This window comes from Rhyacophila brunnea, unplaced genomic scaffold, assembly GCF_057557595.1.
Source record: "Rhyacophila brunnea isolate RB1 unplaced genomic scaffold, BYU_Rbru_1.0 scaffold_18, whole genome shotgun sequence".
Lineage (NCBI taxonomy): Eukaryota > Metazoa > Arthropoda > Insecta > Trichoptera > Rhyacophilidae > Rhyacophila > Rhyacophila brunnea.
In genome coordinates, this window is record NW_028232837.1 from 18,686,480 (window position 1) to 18,712,073 (window position 25,594).

The window sequence follows — 25,594 nt, forward strand, 5'->3', positions numbered from 1 at the left end:
TTACCAAAAAGTAAATGATAATGCCTACTTATATGATGGTTGATGATGACTGATATATTAATTAATAGTTGAAGTGCAAATATTCTTAACCGCCGGACTCATAAAACTATGGGAAATAATTTAATCGTATGAAATCATTGGCGTCATCTTTTTAACATTGCATTACGATAGAGTATATTATTATAATGAGCCGATGCACGGTAACAATAATAGTTTAGTGTGGTTCAGTGACTGTTTTTTCAGACAGTAACATGTCAACGTGTCATACCGCTCTTCCCTTATCGCGGATAAGACGATGTTTCAAAACTTTTTCGAGAAGATAACATGATTCCATACCCATTCAGAGAAAAATCTCGCATATGTCGGTAGACGAGGATAATCTGACTGGGCTGTTTTGAGACAGTATATTGTACCTTAAAAAAAGTTAGTTTTGAATGTTAGTAATGGATGATCTTTTATTGAATGGTGGAGCTCAGTGAATTCAAAAATAAAATATTTGAGAAACGATGTGAATATCCACCACTATTATTAAATTAAATTAACAGTGCATTGAGTGATCGCGAAATGGTCGCTCGCGGTGGCATTTTCGGTAGCTCGAGGAAATGCTCTCCAAAGTACAGGCATTTTCCAACAAACTCACATTCTGGGAGCACAACCTAAGTCGTGGAGACTGAAATTCAGTTTAATTAAGAACCGAGAATTGAAAAACTTGTGAAGGAAAGTGAATGCCATTCTTTTCACTCACAATTTTTACTTTTACTCACACTTATATCAAGATATTTTTCAATTATTATTTTGTTTATAAATAAATAATTAAAGTACGCATTTTATGTTTTACTGGAAGTCCGATGTCCTAAATTATTTTAAGTAATATACCTAATAATATTATGTGTGGTACGATAAAGGACGATGATAAAAAAATTATAAAGAAGGATTAGGTAAGTAGCTCACAAGACAATTTCAATTTCTGAAAGTAGCTCACAGTTTAGAGACTTTAGACAGAGTTTGGAGACCACTGATTTAACACAATAACAGAAATATCCATCACAATTATTTTAAATTATTTTAGGACGCCGTGAAAAAATCTCTATAGGTTAACTAAAAATGATTTAATGTCGGCATATTATGAGTATTATGACAATGAAAAACAGTCGTGACGTTTTGTCATCGCTTCGCTTCGCTGTGTTCTTAAACTGTAAAGGGCATTTCAACGAACTGCAGTCCTTGTATTCTTATGACGACGCGCGCGCATGTCCGTTTGTTTGAAAGCAGCAGCCCTATACGGAAACAACAAGAGATGAAAATATCACAACCGTAAAATAGGACCCTATACGGAAACAACAAGAGATGGAAATATCACAACCGTAAAATAGGACATGTTGTGTACGGCGCACTGAAGGTCATGCATAATCTCGAAATTATCACAATACCTAAATGCAATTAAACGTGTAAAAAAAATGATACAAATCCACGTCCTTCGGATATACCCCATCGAGCGCCATATGTGAAAACGCCTGGAGGGACTTGCACTGTTATATTATACCCAATTAGTCCGAGAATAATGCAATAATTGACATAGGTGACAGTTTTAGTTTAGGTTTAGTGTGACTATTTATATAAAATCTTAACAGCCTACACCCACCCCTCGACACTGGTAGAAAGTATAAAAAGTACGAGTATTGCTTTTATTTCATCGATATTTCGACATAAACTTTCAGTATTTTGATTGAAATTGGTTATAAAATTACCTCTGTTGATTGGATAATTAAACAAATATATACTTAAAATACATACATAAACATATCGATCATTAGAAAGAGTCATATTTTGTTGTATTCATAATCTTTTTGTTATGAAAATAAGTGTCTCGAAACATTGCGATTTCGTATTTCACCCGTGCATCATGTTGTGCATTTACTATCATCAATCATTTTGCAAAATCGTGCACCAACTACTCCTGCCACTGTATCCATTCAGCTTGCAGTGTTTGCTATTATTCCGGCTAAGCAGAGGAGGACCTGTGTCATCCGTCCTGTCTTTTGTGTTTCGTCGACCGTATGAGTGTACTGACTGGTGTACGAGTGCCCTCACCTCTCCTCCGCTCGGGAGTAGCGTTACACTAGAACGCCTTTGTTTTGTTTTCTGCACACATCGTTGAGTTGACGTACCTACCTACAATATGTCACGAAAAATGTTTTTAATTTATTATTTCACGGAATAAACCAGATGAACCGTAGATGTTCCATCAGTGGCGAAGACTCCATACTAGGCGATTAAAGCCTACCCTTTTAAGAAAAAATATTTTTTATTGCATATTGGCGTGTTCAAATAATAACTCAATTATTTTATATTCTATGAACATAATTGAATTTGACAAAGACATCTGTCGTACATGTAGGAATGCGTTGAAATATGTCACAGCGCGGCCATCTGTCTTTAACGTACTTATTGGATTAATATTATTATGGAATTTACCTCACGTGACCTCAGCCTGTCTACCGCAATGTATGTAATACGGTAGGCTCATATGGCGTAGCCTTTGCGCATAATATTATTGTTATGGCTGCTGCTTTGTCCAACATAATTAAAATTTAATAAGATAATTTAAAAAAAATATATTTCTATGGCATTCAATCAAATAATAAATACAGATAGTTTTTAAAAATTAAACATAACTTTATATACCTACTTAATGATGTTTGAAATACATAAAATACATCATTTTAAAATCATCGCTCAATTTTATATCGTCAGTGAGCTCTTGAAATTTCATCGAGTTACATCAGTAGTAATGTTGTATTATCTTCTTATTTACCATAAATATCTATACCTGACAAGTGTGCTCCTTTTCTCTAATTTCCACAGCCTATCCCTTTCCAAAAGGCACCCTTCGCCACTGTGGGCGTACGATTGGTTGTGTAATAATATATAGAAATGGGAGACCTACATCCATCTGAGACAAGTAACGGACATGCAAGTATAGATAAACGTTCAGAAGAAATTATTTGCAACTTTGTAGATTTCGTGGATTTTATGTATAGTCATTTTTTTGCAGACATTCAAGACATCCCGGAAGACATCAAGTACCTGCGGGCGCTGCAAGTGGCGGACTTCAGCAGCAACCCGATCCCACGTCTTCCGCCGGGTTTCACCCAGCTTCGGACGCTGGTCATCCTCGGCCTTAACGACATGTCGCTCACCAGCCTGCCCGGTGATTTCGGATGGTAAGTCTTCTTTTGCGTCCTACATTATGTTACGATTTCACCGTCGACGATTACTTTCGCATTTGAGATGTTTTTTTTAGCAAACGTCACACTCGTTCTATGAGATTGATTTTTCCAATTTGCAAAGATCGCACTGAGAAGTAAATAAGTTGTATTCATGTTACATGCTTAACATAAGTTGTATATAAGTGGAAACCTCAGTACATATTTAGATGAACAATCACGCACAATCGCAATTAATAGTAAGATAAGTAATCGTGTAATCAGAGTAAAATGTCAACAATAGGCATTTTTTTAACGAAGAGTTGTCATCTCGGCAAATAGGTATTAAATTATACTCCTTTGATATTCATGTTGATGTCATACAAATTTATCTGAAATATTATGGTAAAATAAATTTCTACAAAAATAGTAGGTACAGCCTTGCCCAGAAACTTCAACTGATTCTCCATATTTTGTAATTCATAAGTCAAAACTGACATTTTGTCAAATAGTGTACCCTTCTACTGAGGCAGCGATATGCTCCGCTCAGAAACGAATATGGTAATTTACATCTTCTTTAAAGTTTTGTATTGTCCAATTTTTAAACATGATCGTACCGTAATAAGTATGCAGCTAATTTAACGTTATTTTATATTATTCTTTTTTGTCTTCAAGCTTTGGTTTAGTCTCAGTCTTCTAGAGTCAGTTCTTCATGTACTTCTTTCTCAGAACTACTCAGTGTTAAACTATCCAATATCCATAATCTTATCTTATCAGTTATCACGAATTTTTAATACTATTTCCTATAAACCAGTTTCGCTATATAATTTATAAAGAAGTCTGGCGGCTTCCTCGTACTAATTACCATGACTGGAACGATAATGCTAAAAGGAATACGTCATATAAGTACAATGTAAAATATGAGATTTTATCTATTCCCCCGTGGCGCGAACTCATCGCGACGAGCAAATCATGACGGGCGGGCGGAGAAGTTAACAGTCTGCTGGTTTTTTTTTCATGTTATAATATGTATACCTATACCGGTATTTAACTACTGGCTCTCTGTGATTAAATCTGCGATTTTTTAACTTTTAGATACATTTCAATACTTAAGTATATTGTGTCTTCGTCTCGCAAGGCTTCGCGAAAAGTTATAATAAACTAATTATGGCGTCGGATAGGGTAACGCACATAGTATTGTCTGTTTTGAACTAAAAAGGAACTATTATGTCTGATAGAAATTAGGTTTATTAAAAAACCCAGGAGCACAAAAATATTAGAAATTGCGTTACCTTCCCGGTGTTGTTGTACAGAGGTACGATTCTGGAGTGTGTGGGAATATTGGATAAATTTAAAGCCTCGCACAAACCAAGGCGAATATTCGCAGCGAATTCGCAACGCACTCGCTACCGCTTGGATTTGATGCGAATTTCGCGTTTGACATCACACCAAAGCGTCAGCGACGCAGCCATAGACTAAATAATTTTATTTAAGCGCCAGATTTAAAATTGTAAATAATATTAATACCGTAAATAATATAAAACGCCAAATATTCTATAATTTTTATGAATTAAATATGAAAAATATACGTACACTATAGCGCTTTCAGAATAGCTACAACTTTTACCCACTTCGCGTAAAGTGTATTTTAATTATCTGAAACAAGATGACAGCATTGGATGCAGCCATAGACTAAATACATATACGAATGTCAAAGTGACAGTTGTGTGTTGACAAAATGTACACGTCTTCTGAATGCTTATTACACGCTGAAGATATAAGGAGATGGCGTGCGACAAATTACATCGACATTTAATTTATAACCTTACTTTATGACAGCGCAAGATTGCCATGGCTCATGGGTAAGATAGATTTGCTCAGTTTCATAACTGCACATGTAAATAAGCATTTACCATGAAGGGTTAACAGGATTTGAAGGGGATATGATATTGAAATAACATGTCTCCTTTATTTGAATTGTAGGTTTTGACTATTTTGCGTTTCTACGCAGAGGGAGCGTACCTAAAACGGGTAGGCCAAGCCTTCTGCGCAATGAGCCAGGCATCAGTAAGCAGATGCATAGGAAACGTGTCCGATGCTATAATAGCAGTGTGTACATGTCATGTATACGTATCTACATAATATTGTGCATAAAAAACATCACGTAAACGCAACGCGTATTCAATATTGGTAATAATTAAGGATATGGTATTTATATTTCTAACGTTTAACAGGTTGCCCCTACCATTAATTAGGCATAAACCAAAACTCTCGTCAAGTCTTATTCTATGACGACTGGCTTTGGCAAATCTGCATTAGTAATCTATTGTGTGATACAGTTGGAGTGGATGTTACACGTTGCGCTCCTAATTGGTGAATCGTGAGTTTAGACCACTTGGATGAGTCGAAAACTAATATCCCTACAAACCCTCAGCGGAGTGCTGAACCCAATAAAAATAGACAAGAGAGAACTGGATATCTTTGAAAGGAAGATATTCAGACGATAGCTTTTGGCAAGGAAGGTACAACCGTGAATTATACGCGTTCGACATGCGTGATCCCTTTGTCGTCTCACATGTGTAAGCGGGTTAGCTCCAAATAAGCCACAAAGTTCTTCTTCAATAAACTGGAAAGGAAAATCTAGAATGAATTAGTTGACCTGTGTTGAGAAGGACACTGCATCTGAGGTTAACGCAGCGGAATGAGCTTACGATAGACACAGGGAGTGGACATGGACCAAGATCCACACGGAGTTGTAGTGCTGATGATATTGGTTTAGTCGAATATAAACGTGGTTTATCCAAGCAATGCTTGCAAATTTAAATAATCAATAACCAACAACCGATCTTGATAAAAATGTCTGTCTGGACACCAAAACACTCGACGTCCATAATAATATGGTACATCTTGCAACGAAACGGTGATGTAGTTTTTTTTTCACAGAATCTTTCCTGTGTCTTACATTACAGCATTGTAATTTATTTATTGCCTAGTATAGAAGTCTCAATAATGATATTACAATCGAAATACCTATCGACTAATGAACTAGTTTGGAGTTTTTTTTTTAAATTGCCTCCAACCCGATGTTGGTCGCTTCACGAAGATGTTTTTGTTTTTACGAGGAAAATGGGTGTTAGCCACTTGCTTGACGTATGTATTAAGTACGTGCTCTAGTCCAAACACACGAGTTAATTCGCCAGACCCGGGATTCAAACCCGAGACCCACCACTTTATAATCCGACTTGTTACCGTCCAGCCATCGCGTCCCTAATATAATTTATAAATATTATCATCTGTGAATGAATGTAATAAAATTCTACCTATTAATGTTAATGTACATGGGGATCCACTCTCCAGTTAATTCACACAGCCATCTATTACCAGGGACATCTTCGTATGGTGCAGGGCCAATGTCTTGTGACAGCATTGGGATAAATTCTCCAGTCACAGGGCATAACATCATGTTGTCATCCATTTGGGTGGTTGATGGTTCGACTACTCCAAGCTCCATAACCCCTGATACAGAACTGCGTATCGCACTTAATCGTACTTTCTTTGTTGTGCGGTTTCGGTACAGTCTAGAACAAAATCGATATTTTAAACATAATTCACTAACTTGCCTGCTAATTCCAATACAATAATAAAAATATGAACTCACTTAAAAGTGCTTGCAACTTGTCAGCAAACAACAGCGATAATTTCTTTTCTTATATTTTTTCACTTGTCAGAGAAAAGTTTTCCTGGAAAAGAAGACGTATAGAATGAAATATAAATCACACAGTACACAAAACTATGAGAGTTAGAAAGTACAATATTCAGCACTCGAAATGGAAAATTTTACGAACCGGAGCGCTCGTTAATTTTCTGAAAATATTAACATAGTTATCTAATGTTATGTGTGTTTTATGAAAATAAGTGTGTTTAATTTTTCGTTATATGACTATTCTAACTCAAGTTGTAAAATTATTTTTTCCACGAGATGGAACTCCAATGTAGCCGATTTCACGACCCGAAACGGCGCTCCGGTCATTTCGAGCCCTGACAATATTGTGAAAACCTATGAAGCTAGATAACTACTTACAGATTTTGAAGCCAGATAATAATGTGTCAATGCTTTGTCAAATATCATGGGTTTCTCATTTTTTGTAGTTTAATTTTAGTATTAATCCATTTCTGAAACATAAACAACATAATAACTTTAATATGTTTCTACTTAGTGCAGAAATTCGAGGCTTATCTCAACATTGAACTCAAATAATGACAATTGAAAGACCTGCCTTCATTCATAATTTATCTGGTGAAATTTTGTGAATATTTACATGAAAATACATCAAATTTATTTAATAAAACATAATAACTTACCGCTAATTTATAAACCAAACGATCACAGATAGTAAAACAGTGATATTAGGTATGGTTTACATACTTTTTCACTCCAAAAACAGCCAGAATACGTACACGGCGGGAACAACTAGACAACAGTCACGTGTCAGTGAAATCAAAGCTGATGTAAAATTCGGACCATGTGAACATAGACGCGGTACTAACCACGTATTAAATACGGCGCATGTGCAGTAAGATCACATGGTTCATATTTAAATGCGAAGTTTTGAATGTTGGCACATAGTTTGTTTTCTATCTCCTTTAATATTTTGTTTTATCACATGGTTCATATTTTAAAAGGTAAAGAAAAAAAAAAGAAAAAAAACTGTATATTTAGCTCATTTTCGTAAAAACGTCACATAGACCATATTTGATGTGCATCGACGATATGCTTTTCTTAATTATAATATGAAAAACCAGCTGGAAAAAAGCGAAGACAACAAAAGTACCTACGTACTTATAATGTACTACCCGTTTATAATTTTATCGCTTGCCTACTAAATTGCAGTAGGAATTATCTCGTTTCGCATGCATTCAGTTCTGGTTTCTTGATGCTATTAAAACTCTCGAGTACGTACCTAGAAAGCAAGACTATATTTTACAGATAAGTCCACTTAGTAACCGTTTACGGAAAGTTTCTTGCGGTACCAGCTACACACGTGACAATTGTCAAAATATCGGTCTTAGTGACACATTAGTAGACCGGTCACGTATACGGTTTCGTACCGGAAGTATCGAAACGTAGTGCTGACCCCTATACATGGCGAAATGCAAGGCTATACTGGTGAAATGTCGCGGCCCGGGAACGTTTCCCGTTGCCAGAGAAGTCTGATACGCTATCAACAAGTGTTTTTCGAGTGCTCTCATTTGCCGGCCTGCTTGCCCACGAACGAGGCATATAAATTTAACCAGGGCCGCGAAGCAAAACCAAAATCATTTAGTAATTCAATAAATTATTCTTTTTTTATCAATGAATTTTTACTAAAACTTGAGAGGAGAGGATCTAGTCGTAATTTTTTTTATTACACTACGTGATGGCGATTCTTCAATCTTTTTAGTGCATATTCTTTTTTACACATTGCACATTCGCCTATAGATTTAGTATTGTTAATGTGTATTTATAGACGTCACCTTAGGCGGCCTGTTTGAGTTAATTGACCGATTTTTAGCAGATTCGGACGGGATTCCGGAGCTGGTTAATTTGCTTCAAATGAATCTACAATGCGAAAAAGCTAATTAACTCTTTAGTTTCTAATAGAAGTAGACGTCTAGTTTTAAGAATACTCGTATTATTTATGTACCTCACAGCCAGACGGCCTTAGTCAGATTTAATTAAAAATAAATTACTAAGTACAGATTTTGGACCTAAATTATCAAAACTGTCAGGCCCAATTCACACTTGTCAGTGTATTCATAATAGAAACCCAAAGTTTTAAAAATAATAAAGCCGTAATTAAATTACCTGAGTATGAAAGCTTTTTAGAGATTATGTAATTAAGCTCTCAGATATAGATTTGATTGAGGCATTAATTGCATTAGATTATTCTCTATTATTACTATCAACACCTGAACGGATTAATAAGATAAAAATTCGAAAGCCAAGAAAAAGAAGAAAATCTTTATGAAAATTTTTGGAAGTCTGATTTTTATTTGTGCATCGTAATTAAGTGAACAGCAAAAATCTTGTTTCCAAATTGCATTTCAAGATTTTGATTCGTCCGCAAATCAATATTCAAATTCTGTGCGTTGCTGACGGTGCGGTACGAGTGACCCTACCCGCTGATAGACTCACATCCACCCTCCCATTGCGCAAACCACATAGAAGATTGAGAAGATAAGAATTGCGAAAGTCAGTCCCCATGGATCAAGGCTTTGAAGCCGGATACGGCTTATTATGACTTTATGACGGCTAAACTACAAAACGCAAGAAATACAAAGCGCGCCGAGTGTCCTCAAATCTTCCCAATATTGAATGTGCGCTTCGTTTACGTGACAAACTTTAATTTACAGTTAACTTTTTTAAAATTATTTTTTAAAATTTATAATTAATAGACGTAATTATTTAAAATAACTTATTCTAAAATAACACGTGTTTAAGTTATAGCCTCTCACAGAAGGCAACCCACTTTCCATTATTTTCGTGTACATATGCAGTATGTACCTATATTGTATATACTATTCTCTTCGTCTTACCTCATGAAATGCCATATTGCACCACTGATTTATGAATAACACATAATACGCTTTCATGATAATCAACTAAATTGTACTGACCTTTCAGGTAATTTATTATTTTGTGTGTCTGTGTTTTTTTACCATGTTGATTATATTGTTTTCTTCATATATTATTGCCGTAACTCTTCTCGTGTGGAGATGATCTTAATTCCCCCTACCCCCTTTGGTTTCTATAGCGTTCGCTAATGGACGCAGAAAAGTTATGTCCGGCGACGGAAAGTTTCACATCCGCCCCACGGAAGCCTATCAACTTACTCTTAACTCTAGTTAGTCTCTCTAGTAATGTTTTCTTCGCTTTTGTTTGTACGATTCGACGAACAAACAATCACATCATTATTTGCTTCAGATCTTCGCTGATATTGTATGATTGTATCCATCAAAGCTAGTGTTGGTGCAAGCTTTGTTGGTAAACTGATTGTTTTGTAATCCGTGTTACATTGCCGAGACAGTAAGATTTTAATTTTAGCCAGTTTAAATAGCGAAATTTCGTTCCATGTTTCAACGTAGTTACCTACAGTAACTTGTTTTTTTTCGAAATGGTGTATATATAGTGACGTGCTTTCTCCCTTCATCATAATGCTCCATCCGTGTCCCTCCAAGGGAATGGGAGGCTGTGTGTGTGTTTAATGTAGAAGAGATCGATTTTTTAAGATATATTTGGAGGTCTCTTGCTCTGCGGTTCGGATTTCGCGGAGAAAAATATTTATTGTTTATTTTAATACGTTGAGTCCTTAAGTGACTAAACTAAAGCGACGCTACCAAATGCCGTCTTTTAAAAACGTTTGTCAACCCTATTGCTAAAGTGGTGCTATCACTCAGGCTACCGTTCCCTTTAGGAATATCAGTATCTACCATATTTAAAAGGAAATTAAAACGTTTATATTAAATATATTGCCATGAAAAAAATAACAATATTTCATACACACGGGTTTATTAATGAATAAAATTATTATAGTGACACGAGCAGAAACGCCGACCTTCAGTTAGTGTTTGTGGCAGAGTATGGTTTAACGACATAACTATACAAATCTAGCCTTGTAGTCAATTCTACTTCTCAATAGCCATGCGACAACCTCACGACACGGTTCAGACAGGATATATAAGTCCCATGGTTCTAAACTATGGAAGAATCAAGAATGAAATGGTCAAAAAGACCATGAACAGGTAACCACTAGCGTAATCGTTTAGTATTAGGAAGTAAAATGTATGTTGTTAACCTTTTCTTTGTAAATGTAATAAAATTTTACGTAAAAAATTTTCGCCTCCGAAAATCAAGAGTGCTCCAGTGTAATTGGAACGCTGTGACCACAGACCTCGAAATGTCACGTCGTGAAATATCAGCGCGATGTATTTTTTAATATAAATTTCCGGGAAATCTCCATTAAACTTAGAAAATAAGTTATGGAAGAGATTGTTTACGTAAAATTTAGCAAGTACATGCTTCAATAACTTTTATAGCAATAATGGAAATGTATGAAAATTGAAAAAGAAAATTGAATATTTATAAGTTTATATACTGTATAATTGTGAATAAAGAATTTTTATACTAATTTTATCAATACAAGATAGAAGCTAACTACCGTTATAAAAATACTGTAAACGCGTACCTATATTTATAGACGCGTAATTATAATTATAGATTTTGTTAATGCTATAACTTACTGACTATAACGAATATTGTAAAAGTAACAATTGGAAAAACTTAAGATTCTGGCATAGATGGGTTTCTACCCATAAATAATAATAAATCTTAATCGCATCTTGGGTAAATAAAAGAATTAAATACTGCAACTAAAAATACAAATTGGCGTGTGACCTTGAACTTTAACTGAATTCTGTCCGACTAGAATTTACGGCCCAGCTGTGCTGGCTCGCGAGGTAAAAATAGATTCAAGGTTACATCCATATTACTATATAAAAGTCACTATGCAAGATTAAATAAGTTAGTAACTGCTCGTGTATAACTTCTTGTTAGGATTAAGCATTTATATATTTAAGTTGAAATGTTAAGTATAATATTATAGTATTTTCTCGTAATAATATTCGTCCGAAAAGTAAATATCGAATGAGAAAGTTTCTGCGGCTCCAAACAGTTTTATTAAAACTTAGTAAAATTCTATTGGCCTAAAAAGGCCAAGAGTGGTGGAAAGGACTAGTACGTGGGTGTCAACCTTTCATTTTGACATTTTAAATTTAAAGACTGCCATTCCCTTATTTAGTACCCGAATACTTATTCCGATACCTCGATGGAAAGCTAGAAACTTTCCCCTTCGTTTGAACACGAAAAATCATATAAAATCAACTATTTTGCTTACGTCATCCTAACTGCGCATTTAAGGGACATGTTCTAGAGGGTGCTTGAAACACCCCTATTAAGTCTTAATTTTGCGAAAATAAAGTAGAGTAAATTTAACCCGACTAAATTAGAAGATATCTCTATTAGAAAGTTGCCAGGAACGGGAGATATACGTAAATTCATCCCGTGAGAGAAAGATATAGATCTGCTATCCCTTACGGACTGTTTCCTGTTAAACCTCTATCCGAAGGGTATAAAAGGCGACCACTTTTCCCGTAAAATCATTAGTTTCTACACTCTTCACCAGCGATCTTCAGCAAGCAGCAGTCCTCACTGCTAAGTTGGGAGACATGGTTCTCAGTAAATTCGCGATACATACGTACCAGTAAGTCCCCTCCGGCGGGCAAAACGTAGCGCGAATATCTCGTATCTGTCGGTAGTGACGTCGGCCGCTAAAACGCAGCGCGAATAGCACGTATCTGCCGGTAGTGACGTACACGCGGAGTAATTTTATTTTTCATTACTCATCATACGAGGTGACGTAATCGGGATAAATTACGCGATCGGATTTGTTTTACAAAAACAAATTAATAAACTCAGTCTGTAATAATAAATTTTACAAATCTTTTCGGGATTATAAAATAAATTTTTGAAACTTTATTAAGTAAACATAATTATAAAACAAGTTTTGGTAAATAAATTTGTAAACATAAAAACAAATTTTAGTAAATAAATTTGTAAACATTAAGCAAACCTTTTGTAAACAAGTTTGTAAACACAAATAAATATTTGTAAACATGCTGTGAACATAAATAAACTTTATAAACAACAATAAAATAAATTCTATTCTTTTTATAAACCTAATACTGTGTGACCAAAGAATAAATTATATTTTCTTTCTTATGGGAAAATATTTCATGAATTAAAAATATCCAAAGAATATCTGCGTATACATTCTCTGAATTAGGTGTGACCTTTTGGGAACTTGTGAAAGATTTCACAGAGATCCTATAGTGAACAAATAAATAGTTTGCTGATACTTTAATGAGATTTAATTACGGGAACAATGACAGTTAACCTTATTGTGTGACCGTGAACTCTAGTACCTGAATAAATTCGGCACCACACCAGCTGAGAGTTTTATTCGGGAATTCAAAAGTTGTGATACTACAAAGGAGATCCACCTCTCCTAGTTCATCACTAGTCTCCTCAGTGACGGCCCGGTAGCATTATTGAGCTAGCCGTGAGCCGGGTCATGTCAATAGCTTTTCACACAGCGTTGAATAACGTGGTGATGTGAAAACTGCAACTATTGTACGTTTTGCCTCAATTGAGGATCAATATACATATGTTATGACCGGGAGGATTTGAATTCATCCCTTGTTGCGCGATATTTTCAATGGTTTCCTAAACTATCCACGGAAACTGTCAATTCATTATTTACATATTAATTATCGTTATAAAGATAAACAATACCGCACACGTTACAACGAACGGGTCAGGATGAAATATACATGTCATAAACTCATAATGCTCTTCGATTTGGAGTACTTCCATTGGTAAATAGAACAATGTTTCTAAAGTCTAAGGTCCTGGGTATCAGTACCTATGTATTCCCTACAATATATTTAATTTAGACAGATCTTAAGGGCGGACGTGCTCAGCGTGGATCAAAATTGATCTTTTATTCTATTTTCAAAACATGATCCTGGACGTTCCTTAAACGTTGTAGATAATCTATTTATATAATTTTGAAGCCTTATTATCCTTTATTATTTTAAACATTTGATGACTGCATAAAGTATTTTTATTATGTAAAATAGTATTCTTTTAAACCTCTCGCTCTAATGTTTTAGAATATAGTCATATTTCAGTACATAAATGTGCAGTGGTGTTAAGATTTTTTACATTTATTAATTTTTAAACGCATTTATAAAACCATCAGTATAATTTATGTCGACATTATTATAGTGAAATATTTACGATAAAAAATTATATTGATAATCTCTGTGATCCCAAATTTGACAAGAATTAGGCATTTTATTATTCAAAAAATGTGCAAGATTAACACATTTGAAGATAATTCTAAAGAGACTGATTATAAGCTATGTCTTTGAACATCCTACGAATAATGATTTCTTTATAATAATTATTGACCTAAGAATAAGGTAGTGTTTTTTTGAAATACGCCATTTCTTTTGGCATTCCCCAGTGGTTAAGCTACAACATACGGCCGTAGCCATAAATTGACAAACTAAAACTGAAGTAGGGAGTAATATCGTGATAACGCGCGTGTTTGAACATGTACCTAACCGAAAAAAAAACTTTTTTTAAAACCGTTTATGTTCAAACACGCGCAGTGCAGTCATCAAATGTTTAAAATAAATATAACGGATAATAAGGCTTCAAAGTTATATACATAGATTATCTACAACGTTTAAGGAATGTCCAGAATCATGCTTTGAAAATAGAATAAAAGCTTCATTTTGACCTACGCTGAGCACAATTAAAAAATATTATTGTTATGCTGTAAGTAGTGTAAGTAAACAATATTCGCCGTAAAAGTATCGCACTTTCACTCACATTATTTGATGTGTGGTCCTTCCTTTCTCACCTCTTTTCCATCTCCCTAAATAACGAAACTTCTTCATAAACAAATATTTTAAACTTCCCCCACATAATTGTGAAAGGTGATTCACATAATATTATTCATCCTTGCTTTTGTTATCCGTTTGGTATTTAAAGTTGCGTCTACTACTTATATAATTTATTTAGTTTGTTTTATTACAATTAAACATTATTAATATTATATTTGGCGGGATAAACTGAACGGGAATAAAGAGTTTCGTTAACAGCGCTTATATTAATAATTAATTGCGCTGTTTATAATACGTATTGACGACGATAAGAATACAATAAACGTACAAATTAATTTATATAGGCTTGCCGATTGTCTTGCTGTCAATTAATGAATAATGAAATTATTCTCTCAGTTATGTTACGATGGGAATACTTACAGCATCACACTATGGGAATGTGACTTATTAAAAAAAATACTAATTGCTACAGCACACTGCTATTATAGAGGGCACTTAACAGCGAACACGACTGGCTGCATTAAATTGTGCACTGTGCTGTCAGTTATTTTTTAAACAGCTGTCTTGCTAGAACAAAAAAAAACTACAGTTTTTTTTTTATTTCATTAATGGTGTCTCGGCAAATGATTGATAGGTTAAAGAAGAAAATAAGCTGGATTGTTTGTTAATTATTCATTGAATTTGCGTTTATGTGGTAAAACTATATTATAATGGTTAACTAATAGTAATAACTGTATCTATAGTCTACTAAGGTAATAACCATTAAATAATTTGCGCCAATACTATGATTATTTAAGCAATACCTGATAATTCTTCGTCGTATCGGGTTATACTTAACTACTAGATAAGTATATAAATCTTTATAAATTTGGAAAAGAAAGTTTGTTGAAGTTGTATCAGTTCCCTAGGAAATACTGTGTAAATAGCCATGGTGTCAAAAGAATGCTTCAATTTAATATTTATTAGTTTCCTGAGCCTGTGCGCCCATTAGACGGCCGATCCGTGCGACTCAGTGTAATGGCCCATCAACGCCCGGGCTAACCACCAGACGTTGTCATCACACAGTGATCCTCTCTTAACCGGCTCGCATATCGAAACTCGTCCGTTTGCAATGTCTCGAATACATCGATGTGACGTCATGGATATTCACAAAACACATGGTAGAATGCGACTTTTTAGTCTGAAAAAAAAAGTCTAGTACTGCTAGCAACAAATCGATTGCGTCTCGGGCTGCGAATCGAAGCCACCAGAACGCATACGCACACCTGCACACCTACGAATTGGTCATTCCTATACCGGCTCGCCGGTCGACGCATCCCAATTTATTCACGTTTCGAAAGGTTACGGTCTTCATATGCAATATCGGATCGACGTTCCTAGAAGGTTTGATTTATGGCTGTGTGGCACACGAGGCGAGTTTAGATGTGAGAGCCGACTAAATCCAGTGAGTACCTTACCTCGCTTTACCCCGCTTCATCTCTTTCCATACCCAGACACAACCTATCTACAATTCTACACGGACTGCGTGTGGTTATGTTCAGCCACCGGCCGGCCGGCTAATGGGCGTACTGTCTACAGAGGAAATGTTGACAACCTCTTAAAATGTTTACTATAATAATTACTTACCATACATTCTTTTATTGGGTTGTTATGCTAACAGGGTTTTCATGTATATTACTTTCCCCCGAAATTTAATATACGATTCATGCCGAGTTGCCGTTTTACGATCTTGTCAACTTGTGTGTATACAATAATAATATGACTATACCTTCTTTATGGTTAGTCATTAAGAACATTTTGTGTAGCATAATACTTAAGCAATATTATATAAAATTGAGGTTTTCTCGGTCATATTGGACTCTCGACAATCTGGACATCTCGGACAAGGACTCGTGGGTAAATTTTGAAGATTTTTCAATTTGAAATTCAATATCTCAAAAATTAATATAATAAACTATTCCTTTTATTCAACGAATAATTCACCAGATTTGAAAATGTAAAATTATATGAAAACACTTCAGATATCGTCGCTGTAGATTGGTTTGTCGAATAGACCAAATGTCAAATGTTCAGGAGACAAAAAACAAATTTCATTATCCTATATTTAAATACATTGAGGTATTTAAATTGTTGTTTTTACATTTTTACAGCATATGCATGATTCATTACAATGTAATTTAAAGAAAAGAATGGTTCTGGTCCATTTAGATACAAAAAACCATTCAGCATTAAAAGGTCGATTTCGACAAAAACGGATATTCGACAAACCAATCCTATAGCGACGATATGTAGTCACTGCACAGGCCAAATTGTCGTAACTCTCACTTTTCACCGAAGTGACATTTTGATAGCAATGAACTTATTGCATACCTACTCACACGAACTGGCCAAGTATCATAAATCCCAAAAATTATTTCATATCAAAATAATTCAAAACTATTTTTTAAGAGATTTTTAACATGACAAAAATATTTCAGCCAAATCCTTGTAACCCTATAAATACTTACTTAATAGTAATAAAATAATAAATAAATAGTACCTTATGTTTATTTGTGGGTTACGACAATTGGCATGGACAGTGACGATATTATACCTACTAGAGAAAATACGACGTCCATCGGGACTTGAACCTGTAACCACTGGAATCGCGCCAATGTGCTTTACCAATTTAGCTACGGGCATCATACCTAATTACAACGAAATTAACTGGTAATTTTTACATGAAATGAAATCAAATTACGTCAATTCTTGGCTATCTGTAGCCACAAATTTACGCAATTTTTTCTAGTAGGTTATATTATATCTGAGGTGTTTTAAAATGGTGTATGACTTATAATAATATACATATTCACCATGCCAAGTTATATGGTTTTATATAAAACTGCACAATTCGTCGAATTCGCTGGACTATCATCGATATGGAGCAATTTAGATAAAAAAAATAAAAATTGACAAAAGTTCAGATATGATAATGAATTAATTGAATTATTGTCAATCTGTTTAATAATTCTGGCAATGGGGAAAACAAGTTTTCCGATCCAAATGACATAAGATAATTGAATCACATAAAATAAACCATATGAAGTCTGCGAAGCTAACTAAGTTTAGTGCCATTTTCCTCTCAAATGACAGTTTCCATTAATTCTTATAGGGGGAAATTGTTATTGGGTTTGCTTTGACGCTCGCCGTTTTCAAAACCAATTACGATCGCAAACCTATTTCCTTTTCTCCGAGGTGGAAACTATAAGATACCATCCGAACCCTACAATATTGTGCACAATATTTATTTTCCACTGAAATTATATAAAAAAATACTTATAAGCGATGGATATTGGATACACTGCAATATTAGGTGGTTGGGCCAATTATGGTCGCCGTCATCCTTATATTTCCCTCCTACCTCAAATCTCCTTTATTGTCGCAAGACCAGGCGCAACTCAGCCAGTAGTTGACCGTTATCAATATATCGTCTCTGTTCTGGCAGAACACACTAACTGGAGAATACTAGTTTTGAGTAATTTGACTTTGAAGTTGTTAAAATGTTTGAAATAATGGTCTATCATGTGAGTTTATTAAATAATCGTAAAAAAGATGACTTTAAAATAAAGACTGTTTATTTATTAAGAAGGTTTCCAGACAGTAAAGTGTGAAATAAGGAACATTTTGATACTAACTCAATATGTCATTTTTTCGAATTAGTGTTTTCTGCCAGAACAGTGACGATATAATCTTCAGTCATTCATCGACCGTGCACTTAAACCATTTTTGAACCGCGCACCGGATGACCCAATAAGTAATACCGCACGAGAGTAATAATGCGGCTAAGACGAACAACCAGACCACAGAGCCAGCCTCAACGGCATAACATGTCAGTTCCAGGCATCCTTAACATAACCCCCCAGCATCCACATCCACCATTCCAATCATTGCGTCACAAAATTATAGTCCACTATGAAAAGCGCAACCGGTATGTATTCGAACTGCGAGCAGGAAACTTATTAATCCAGGCCATCTCAATACAACGCGCTGATGTGCGACCACAATGATTGGTCCTATTGTTCTACCCGTTTGTGACTTCCAACACTTGCTCTCATGGTACAAAATAATTTTTGAACCGGACCTATTTAACAACTGGGTTAAAGAATACATTCATAATGATAATATGAAAAAAAGTTCTCATGTATTCAAGACCTGATAAAAATAAGGGTAGCTGCAGTGACGTTCCTTGTGTTTTGTGATAAATGAGGGTAGAATGCAAATAAAGAAATATGTAGTTATTCTACATAATATTTGAGATAATGATATGGGACGGACCATAAGCCTACATAAGGGTAGCACTGTGTATGATAATGGTTATGTGTAAAGTTTGATTCCAACGTCATTTGATAAACCGGATGAAGGACACCAGCCCGACACATTACTGTTTTTTTAAGGCGCCGTGAAATTAGACATGAAGGGCGCTGCTATACGAAAAAGATTGAAACCCACTGGGCTACATGATATCTGGCACCATTGACCTGACTAATAATACTCAATATTGATGAACGAGAGACACTTTGCTGACTTTACCTAGTCTACGAGACCTTTACGGACAGTCAATCCTCTTCGGGTAAGAAAGTTACTGGAATTTAAGTCATGTTTTGCACATTTCGTTCCCCATGCATGTCTTCTCGGTAGGTTTTGCGTCGGTATAAGCATTGGTATTAATTATTAGTTTATTCAAAATTAATCCGTCGAATCGCGCTATATTGTGTTGTCCGTGTCTGCAGTGTTTTCGTATATCGAGGGGCGTTTACCTGGTAAAGTGAGCGGGTTTGATTTGAAGTTTCAGGTATAACAACCCTTCACTTTGATTGACGAACGATAATTATTATTATTTGAGTGGGCAACGTATGACAATGTGGCTTTGATTTCTATGGGGCGCGGTGGGTGGGCGGTACTTCTCGAAAGCCGATTAATTTACTCATAATACGTATTAATTATTTATTTACGTAGAAGACTTTTGGTCACTACGTAACAGCCGTGACTAAAGGGTAGCTTTGTGATAATAAATAATAACATTTGTTTGTAACTCGTAGTAATATTATTATTATGTCGATGGAAAAACCAGACTGTACTTAGTCTTATAAAAATAGCCTGTCCTAGACTACACGAGTTTACCTTAAAAGTGAAATCTTATTAATTACCCACGTTAGTAACAATTAATTATTAGTCTCGACGCACATGTAAACGCTTCCTGTCGTGTAGATTTTAACATTGCATGAATCAATCAAAACAGTTAGTCGCGTTCTAACTTATTATTGTCGCGAACGTTCAATTGTTCTACACCAAATCTATACAGGACGTGTTAAGGCTATACTTCAGCTGGGGCACGGTCTAAAACGATCGTGACTACGCGACGCGAAGATTGTGCAAATCACGCGTGCAGAACAAAACATAATTCGTCATAAAAAGTCAACATAAGTCCATTTAATGTTATGTTTATTGTTCTATTACTAATAATAATAATATATTCATTGACATGTTTTCTTTTTCAAGTATCTGGGTAACGTTTTTTAGTCATCTTTACACGATTTAAGAATTAATTCCCCCGTCGCCATCACAAAACAAATTGACGTGGTCACAGCTCGACTTTCGCTCTCCGATTGCCAGCCAGTCCGAAATTTCGTCACACCTATAGTTGAACATTATTTGCCGTTTCACTGAAGTACCGTCATAAGGACCCATAAGTTATTAAATGCATCAATCCCTAGATGGCCACCGTGTGTTTTATAATATAAATCACCTATTTTAGTGCGTGTTTGACGGGGGAATGACTGACAACAATACCCTTTAATACACGTTATCTGTCAATACAAACCTTACTTTGTATAATATAGGGCATATGCTAATAATATGCACTCCCGAAAATTTAAAAAATCAAACCCTGGTAAGCTGATGATTGTTATTTTTTTCATTCTTCACCTCATTCCCTATAATGAGCTGATGCCTCTCCATATGGAGCGATGCTGTTCGTTCATTCATAACACGTTCAAATTTAGTATTACACCATTGTCCATTCGTTTTGTAATTTTTACCGCAAGGGGGTTTGCGAGGAAGATGTCAAGTAGAGAGGAAATTAAAAATGTGCGTACTGTACACTGATCTCCCCCCTCTCAATGACTCCTTTGAGCGGGCCATGTCTCCAGGATGAAAGACACCCAACCACCAAAGCGGCTTCTTTTTAACAGTCCAGAAGGAAAAATGAGGGTCGCAAGATCTAAGGCTGGTGTAGAGAGCTTGCGATAGGCAGTGGGGAGTGGAGACGTTTTCTGATGATGATGCCACATTCGACCATTGGCAAGTTATCTACCTATTATTTTTTAGAATAAATGTTAATTGATTTTTTCATATGGAAATTTTACAGCTAGCTATTATAAATCACAGCCGTTGGGTGATTCTTTATTTTTATAAGAGCGTATGGAAATTTATTCAAAGTTTTTGCACGTCGTAAATTCTCGTCGGCCATTGATGTTTTTCACACGTGAATACGTACACATTATAACCTTATCTTTACATCATAATATTTTTTATTATATTTATGCTTCACAAATCATGAACACAGCAAACAGCTTGTTTTCTGTAGTTAGAGAAGATGCTATTATTAGTCAGTAACCTAATACTGGTAAACACAGCTTCTTCGTTTCATACAAATATATTTGTTGGACTTCTGAGATATACCTCTGTTTTATGGTACTTAATTCACTATTTATATTGAATGTAACATCTCTCTCGTGTGAAAATATGCGCCTGTAACTACCAAGTAACACTGTTGTTTTTTCTAACGAAGGTATGTCCATATTGCAGTAGGTATATCTCCCCTGTTTATCATGAGCCAATCCTATCTGAAAATATGTCAGAAGTGTGAAGCTTTGCTCCATTTTATGGTAGCTATAATATGTGCCAATTCAAATCGATGCAACCAAATAATATAAAATATTTATTACACAAATAGTTACATTATGTATATATGAAATATTTTGTACAGATGCGTGCATTAATTTGGATTGATTCAACGTCATTTTAAAACACATTTAAATCATCTTATTATCTTACACCCCTTGAATTAGGGTCAATGGCTGTCCACTAATTCTCGTAAAACGAAAGCCTGTCAATATACCTCCTCTTTCGTTTTTCTTCAGTATTTACACAATGGCTACACTCAAGTAAATATCTGTATACCTACACAATATTACTTAATGTAATATTTTATCGTTAATTTGACGTTGTTCTTTTTTATTTATTATAATTTCTTTTTGGTGGTAAGATTCTCATCCGATTCTTGTCCTTCACCATTACTGCAGTTCCCACGCCTTTCCATTTGCCGTCGATTTAAAATCTTAAGCCTTTAGTCAGCTGACATCTTCTTCGGTCAGCTCGTCTCTCTCATCCTCCAGGGTGGGTTCATAATTTTTGGGTGTAGGTACTGTCCTGTTTGGCATACTTTCAACATCGCAGTTTTCGCGACTAGTTCTTTTTAATCGTATAACTCAAAATATAATAAAAGTGAACTGGACAAATCGAATTTCTACTATTTCAACATGTCTGTAACCGTAATAGATAAATAAAAAGATAATTAATTAGTGTCAATCTCAGAGTAATAATATAACGAGAGTGTGTATTGTTCAGCTATATAAAGCCGTGTTTTTTTGCGTATAACGCACATTAGATTCTCATTTTTTTTTATTATTAACTTAACTATGAAACGTTATAACGCCGTGTTGCTTCACAGTGTCAGTACGGCTACCAAATTTTAACACAACATAGTTAAATATTTTCTACTAAATTAACTAACAATAATTACACTAACTTTGTATTTAACACAAAAACAATAAATTTCAGCAATATATTTCGCAGTTTTTGAATGAACGGAGTCATTCAAACCAATATATACCGGCGACGTGTACAAAAAATATTTAATTCTGCTTACTCTAACGCATATTGCAGAGAATATAAGCTTTCTCACTCGCACTTATGGTTCGTTTTTGTTCAAGCCTTGCGTGTCAGTGGCGGTATATCTATGATTTTAATCAGATGACGATTTTCAGAGGAAATTATATGCATGCATCAATGACATCAATTATTAGTAGTCCCATCCGACCCTAATGAATCGATACGAATACAATAATTAATACATGCCGATTAAAATCTTTCTGATTTGTGCTAGTGGGATAGCGTTGGACGGATGCGATACAAAGATAAAACCGTCACGTATTTGTATGTTTGCGAATATTGAGGCGTTTGGAGCCCATCTTTATTCACCGCGCGTAGCGGGCAATCGTCGAGCGGGCGCGTCGTCATAATGTCGAATACCTTTTCCTTTTGCATTGATACAACTCACGATTGATCGGACAGAGCTGTCGATCGGGATTAGGAGGTAAAATGTCTTTATGACTCACCGCTTTGATATGTGAAGGATTTTTTGTGGTCTCCGTATCGACCGCAAGGTGTGTGCATTTGGGTTTTACCTGGATAATAAATGCATCCTATTTATGAATAAATTATTTTCTAAACGTGCATTGCACAGCGTCTTTTGGAATAAGTGATTAATTTGTAAACATTCATCAGGGAACAGGGGTAAATGACTCTAAACGGGGTTAAATATGAACATTTTCAATTTCGAACGGTACAGCAAGTCGATTGGGTCCCGAAGACAACATCTCAGTTTCCTATATTTTACGATTTTCCATTTTTGTTTATTAAGGCTGTACTTCAGACGGGGCATGGTCTAAAAAGATCGTGGCTAGGCGATGCGCGGATTGTGTAAATGACGCGTGCCGAACGAAATATAATTTGTCATAAAAATCCAACATGCGTCCATTTAATGTTATGTTTATTGTTATATTACTAATAATAATAGTATATTCATTGACATGTTTTCTTTTTTTAAGTACATACGTAAAGTTTTTTTAGTCATCTTTACCCGATTTAAGAATATTTTCATCCGACGCCATGACGAAACAAATCGACGTGCGGACATCTCGACGGTCGGTCTCCGATTGGCGACTAGTGAGAAATTTCGTCGCACCTACTGTTGGAAATTATTTGCCGTTTCACTGAAGTACGCTCTTAAAGCATAAACTAGAACCAAAAAACATCACCGTTGATTATTTCATTATAGTTATTAAGCGGGTACATGCAATTCTTCTTCTCCATTGTCGTTGTCCTTACTACTGATCGTCGCGATTTCCACTGACCGGAACAGCTTCGTTACCCTTGACGCTCATCTGCCATTTTTGCCTTCTTCTCACTGGTCTCCAGTGATCGATCCACGTCCTCTTTTTCATCGAGTTTTGTTGACTATCAACTGATTACTGAACTGACTGGATGTGTAGCTCTTTCAGTACCTATATCGGCGTTCATGCGATTGGTCGTCTATGGAATTAGATATATCGCGAACATGCAATTATTATGTACATACATATATCGCTAAATACAGGTCTGCGTGTAATTTATGAGTTCTAGCATGCAGAACCGAGCTAGTTCGCGAAATAATCGCCCATCTAATAATGTAAGACATTTTTGAATGTATGTACTAACTACATTACGATTAAATACGTATTCGCCGTCTGATTTGGGTGTCTCTGTGTTGTGCAACGCTTTTGTTGTTCCCAGACACCGCATCGTTTTCCTCGGTCTGGTGAATATGAATTCGCGACTTTTTTTTGTTTGCGTTGCGAGCCACGTTGAAATATTTATATTGACTCGGGTAAACTAGGTACCTATTCACCTGAGGGACGATCTTCGCCACTGAACCAGTATGCAAACGTATAATTTTGATAAATTAGCTATCGACCCATTTATGGCTCATGCGAATAATTATAATAACTACGCTATCTGAGGTGTTTCAAAATCATCCAAGGAGGAGCAACCAGCTTTGTAATTAAATCATCAATCCTGACGCCCACGATTGCCGAGCGGTTACAAATTAGGCATATAATGTGAGTAGGTACCGGGTTCCAAGTAGTTAGTAGTTAGAGTAGTTAGGCTTGTAAATATAGCGATATTACTTACTCCTGTAAATAATTTTGAGAAATAATTGAAAGGCAAATGATTCAACGGCGTGAAGTGACATAAATGTATAAAATGAGTTGGTAGCAGTTTGCAACACCACGTAGGTACATATTTATGCATGCGTAATGAATGATTCACACGTGCAACTGCATTTACTAGGTATATAAAAATTGCTTTCGGTAAAATTGCCTGGAAAATACTAACAATCAAATCGACTCGGTTCACTAATACCTACATTTGGATCCGTTTGATCCTCAACTCAAAATTTACCACCTTCCTCAACATTGAGGATTTAACAAAGCGCTGAGAATGCTTGGTCAGCCGGAGAAAACTGTGGAAATGCGGTCAAAGATTGATTTGAAAACTAGTTATTAAAATTATAGATCGCACTATTTGGTACCTATTAGGCATAAAGCCCATTGACGCAGCGAGTGCGGCGCTCGCGAAAAATTTCTACAAGTGGCGCGTAAATCATCGAAAATACAACGTAATCAAATACGCCAGCGCACACTGGACTTGACGATGCCTTGCGCCCCGCCTGCCGCATGAGTCACCGTTTTTCGCTTCTCGGCGATACGATTTAATGAAAATACAAAGAAGTCCATTCATTGAACACGGCTACCAAAATCACGCTGCTCGAGGCGTCGTCGATCGACGGGCGAAAAGCAATTATTTAATAACAGGGAACTCTTTGTTCCGTGTCCTATATTTCGCTGATTGAATAATGTCGTCGTAAATATTAATTACAAGCCCCGAAATAATATAATATTTTTATTGCTTTGTTATGAGAGACGATGTAAAAATAATTATTTTGTGCTGCTTGG

General features: G+C 35.5%; 1 protein-coding gene across 13 annotated transcripts in view; it reads left to right on the top strand.

Annotated features, from left to right (window-relative positions):
• LOC147073280 (protein lap4-like) overlaps window positions 1-25,594 on the top strand; it is a 326,794-nt gene that overhangs the window by 126,076 nt on the left and 175,124 nt on the right. For all 13 annotated transcript variants that reach the window (XM_085945377.1, XM_085945383.1, XM_085945386.1 and 10 more), the window contains exon 3: window positions 3,056-3,224. In XM_085945377.1, the coding sequence (XP_085801503.1) occupies window positions 3,056-3,224 (169 nt within the window). The remainder of the gene's footprint in view (window positions 1-3,055; window positions 3,225-25,594) is intronic.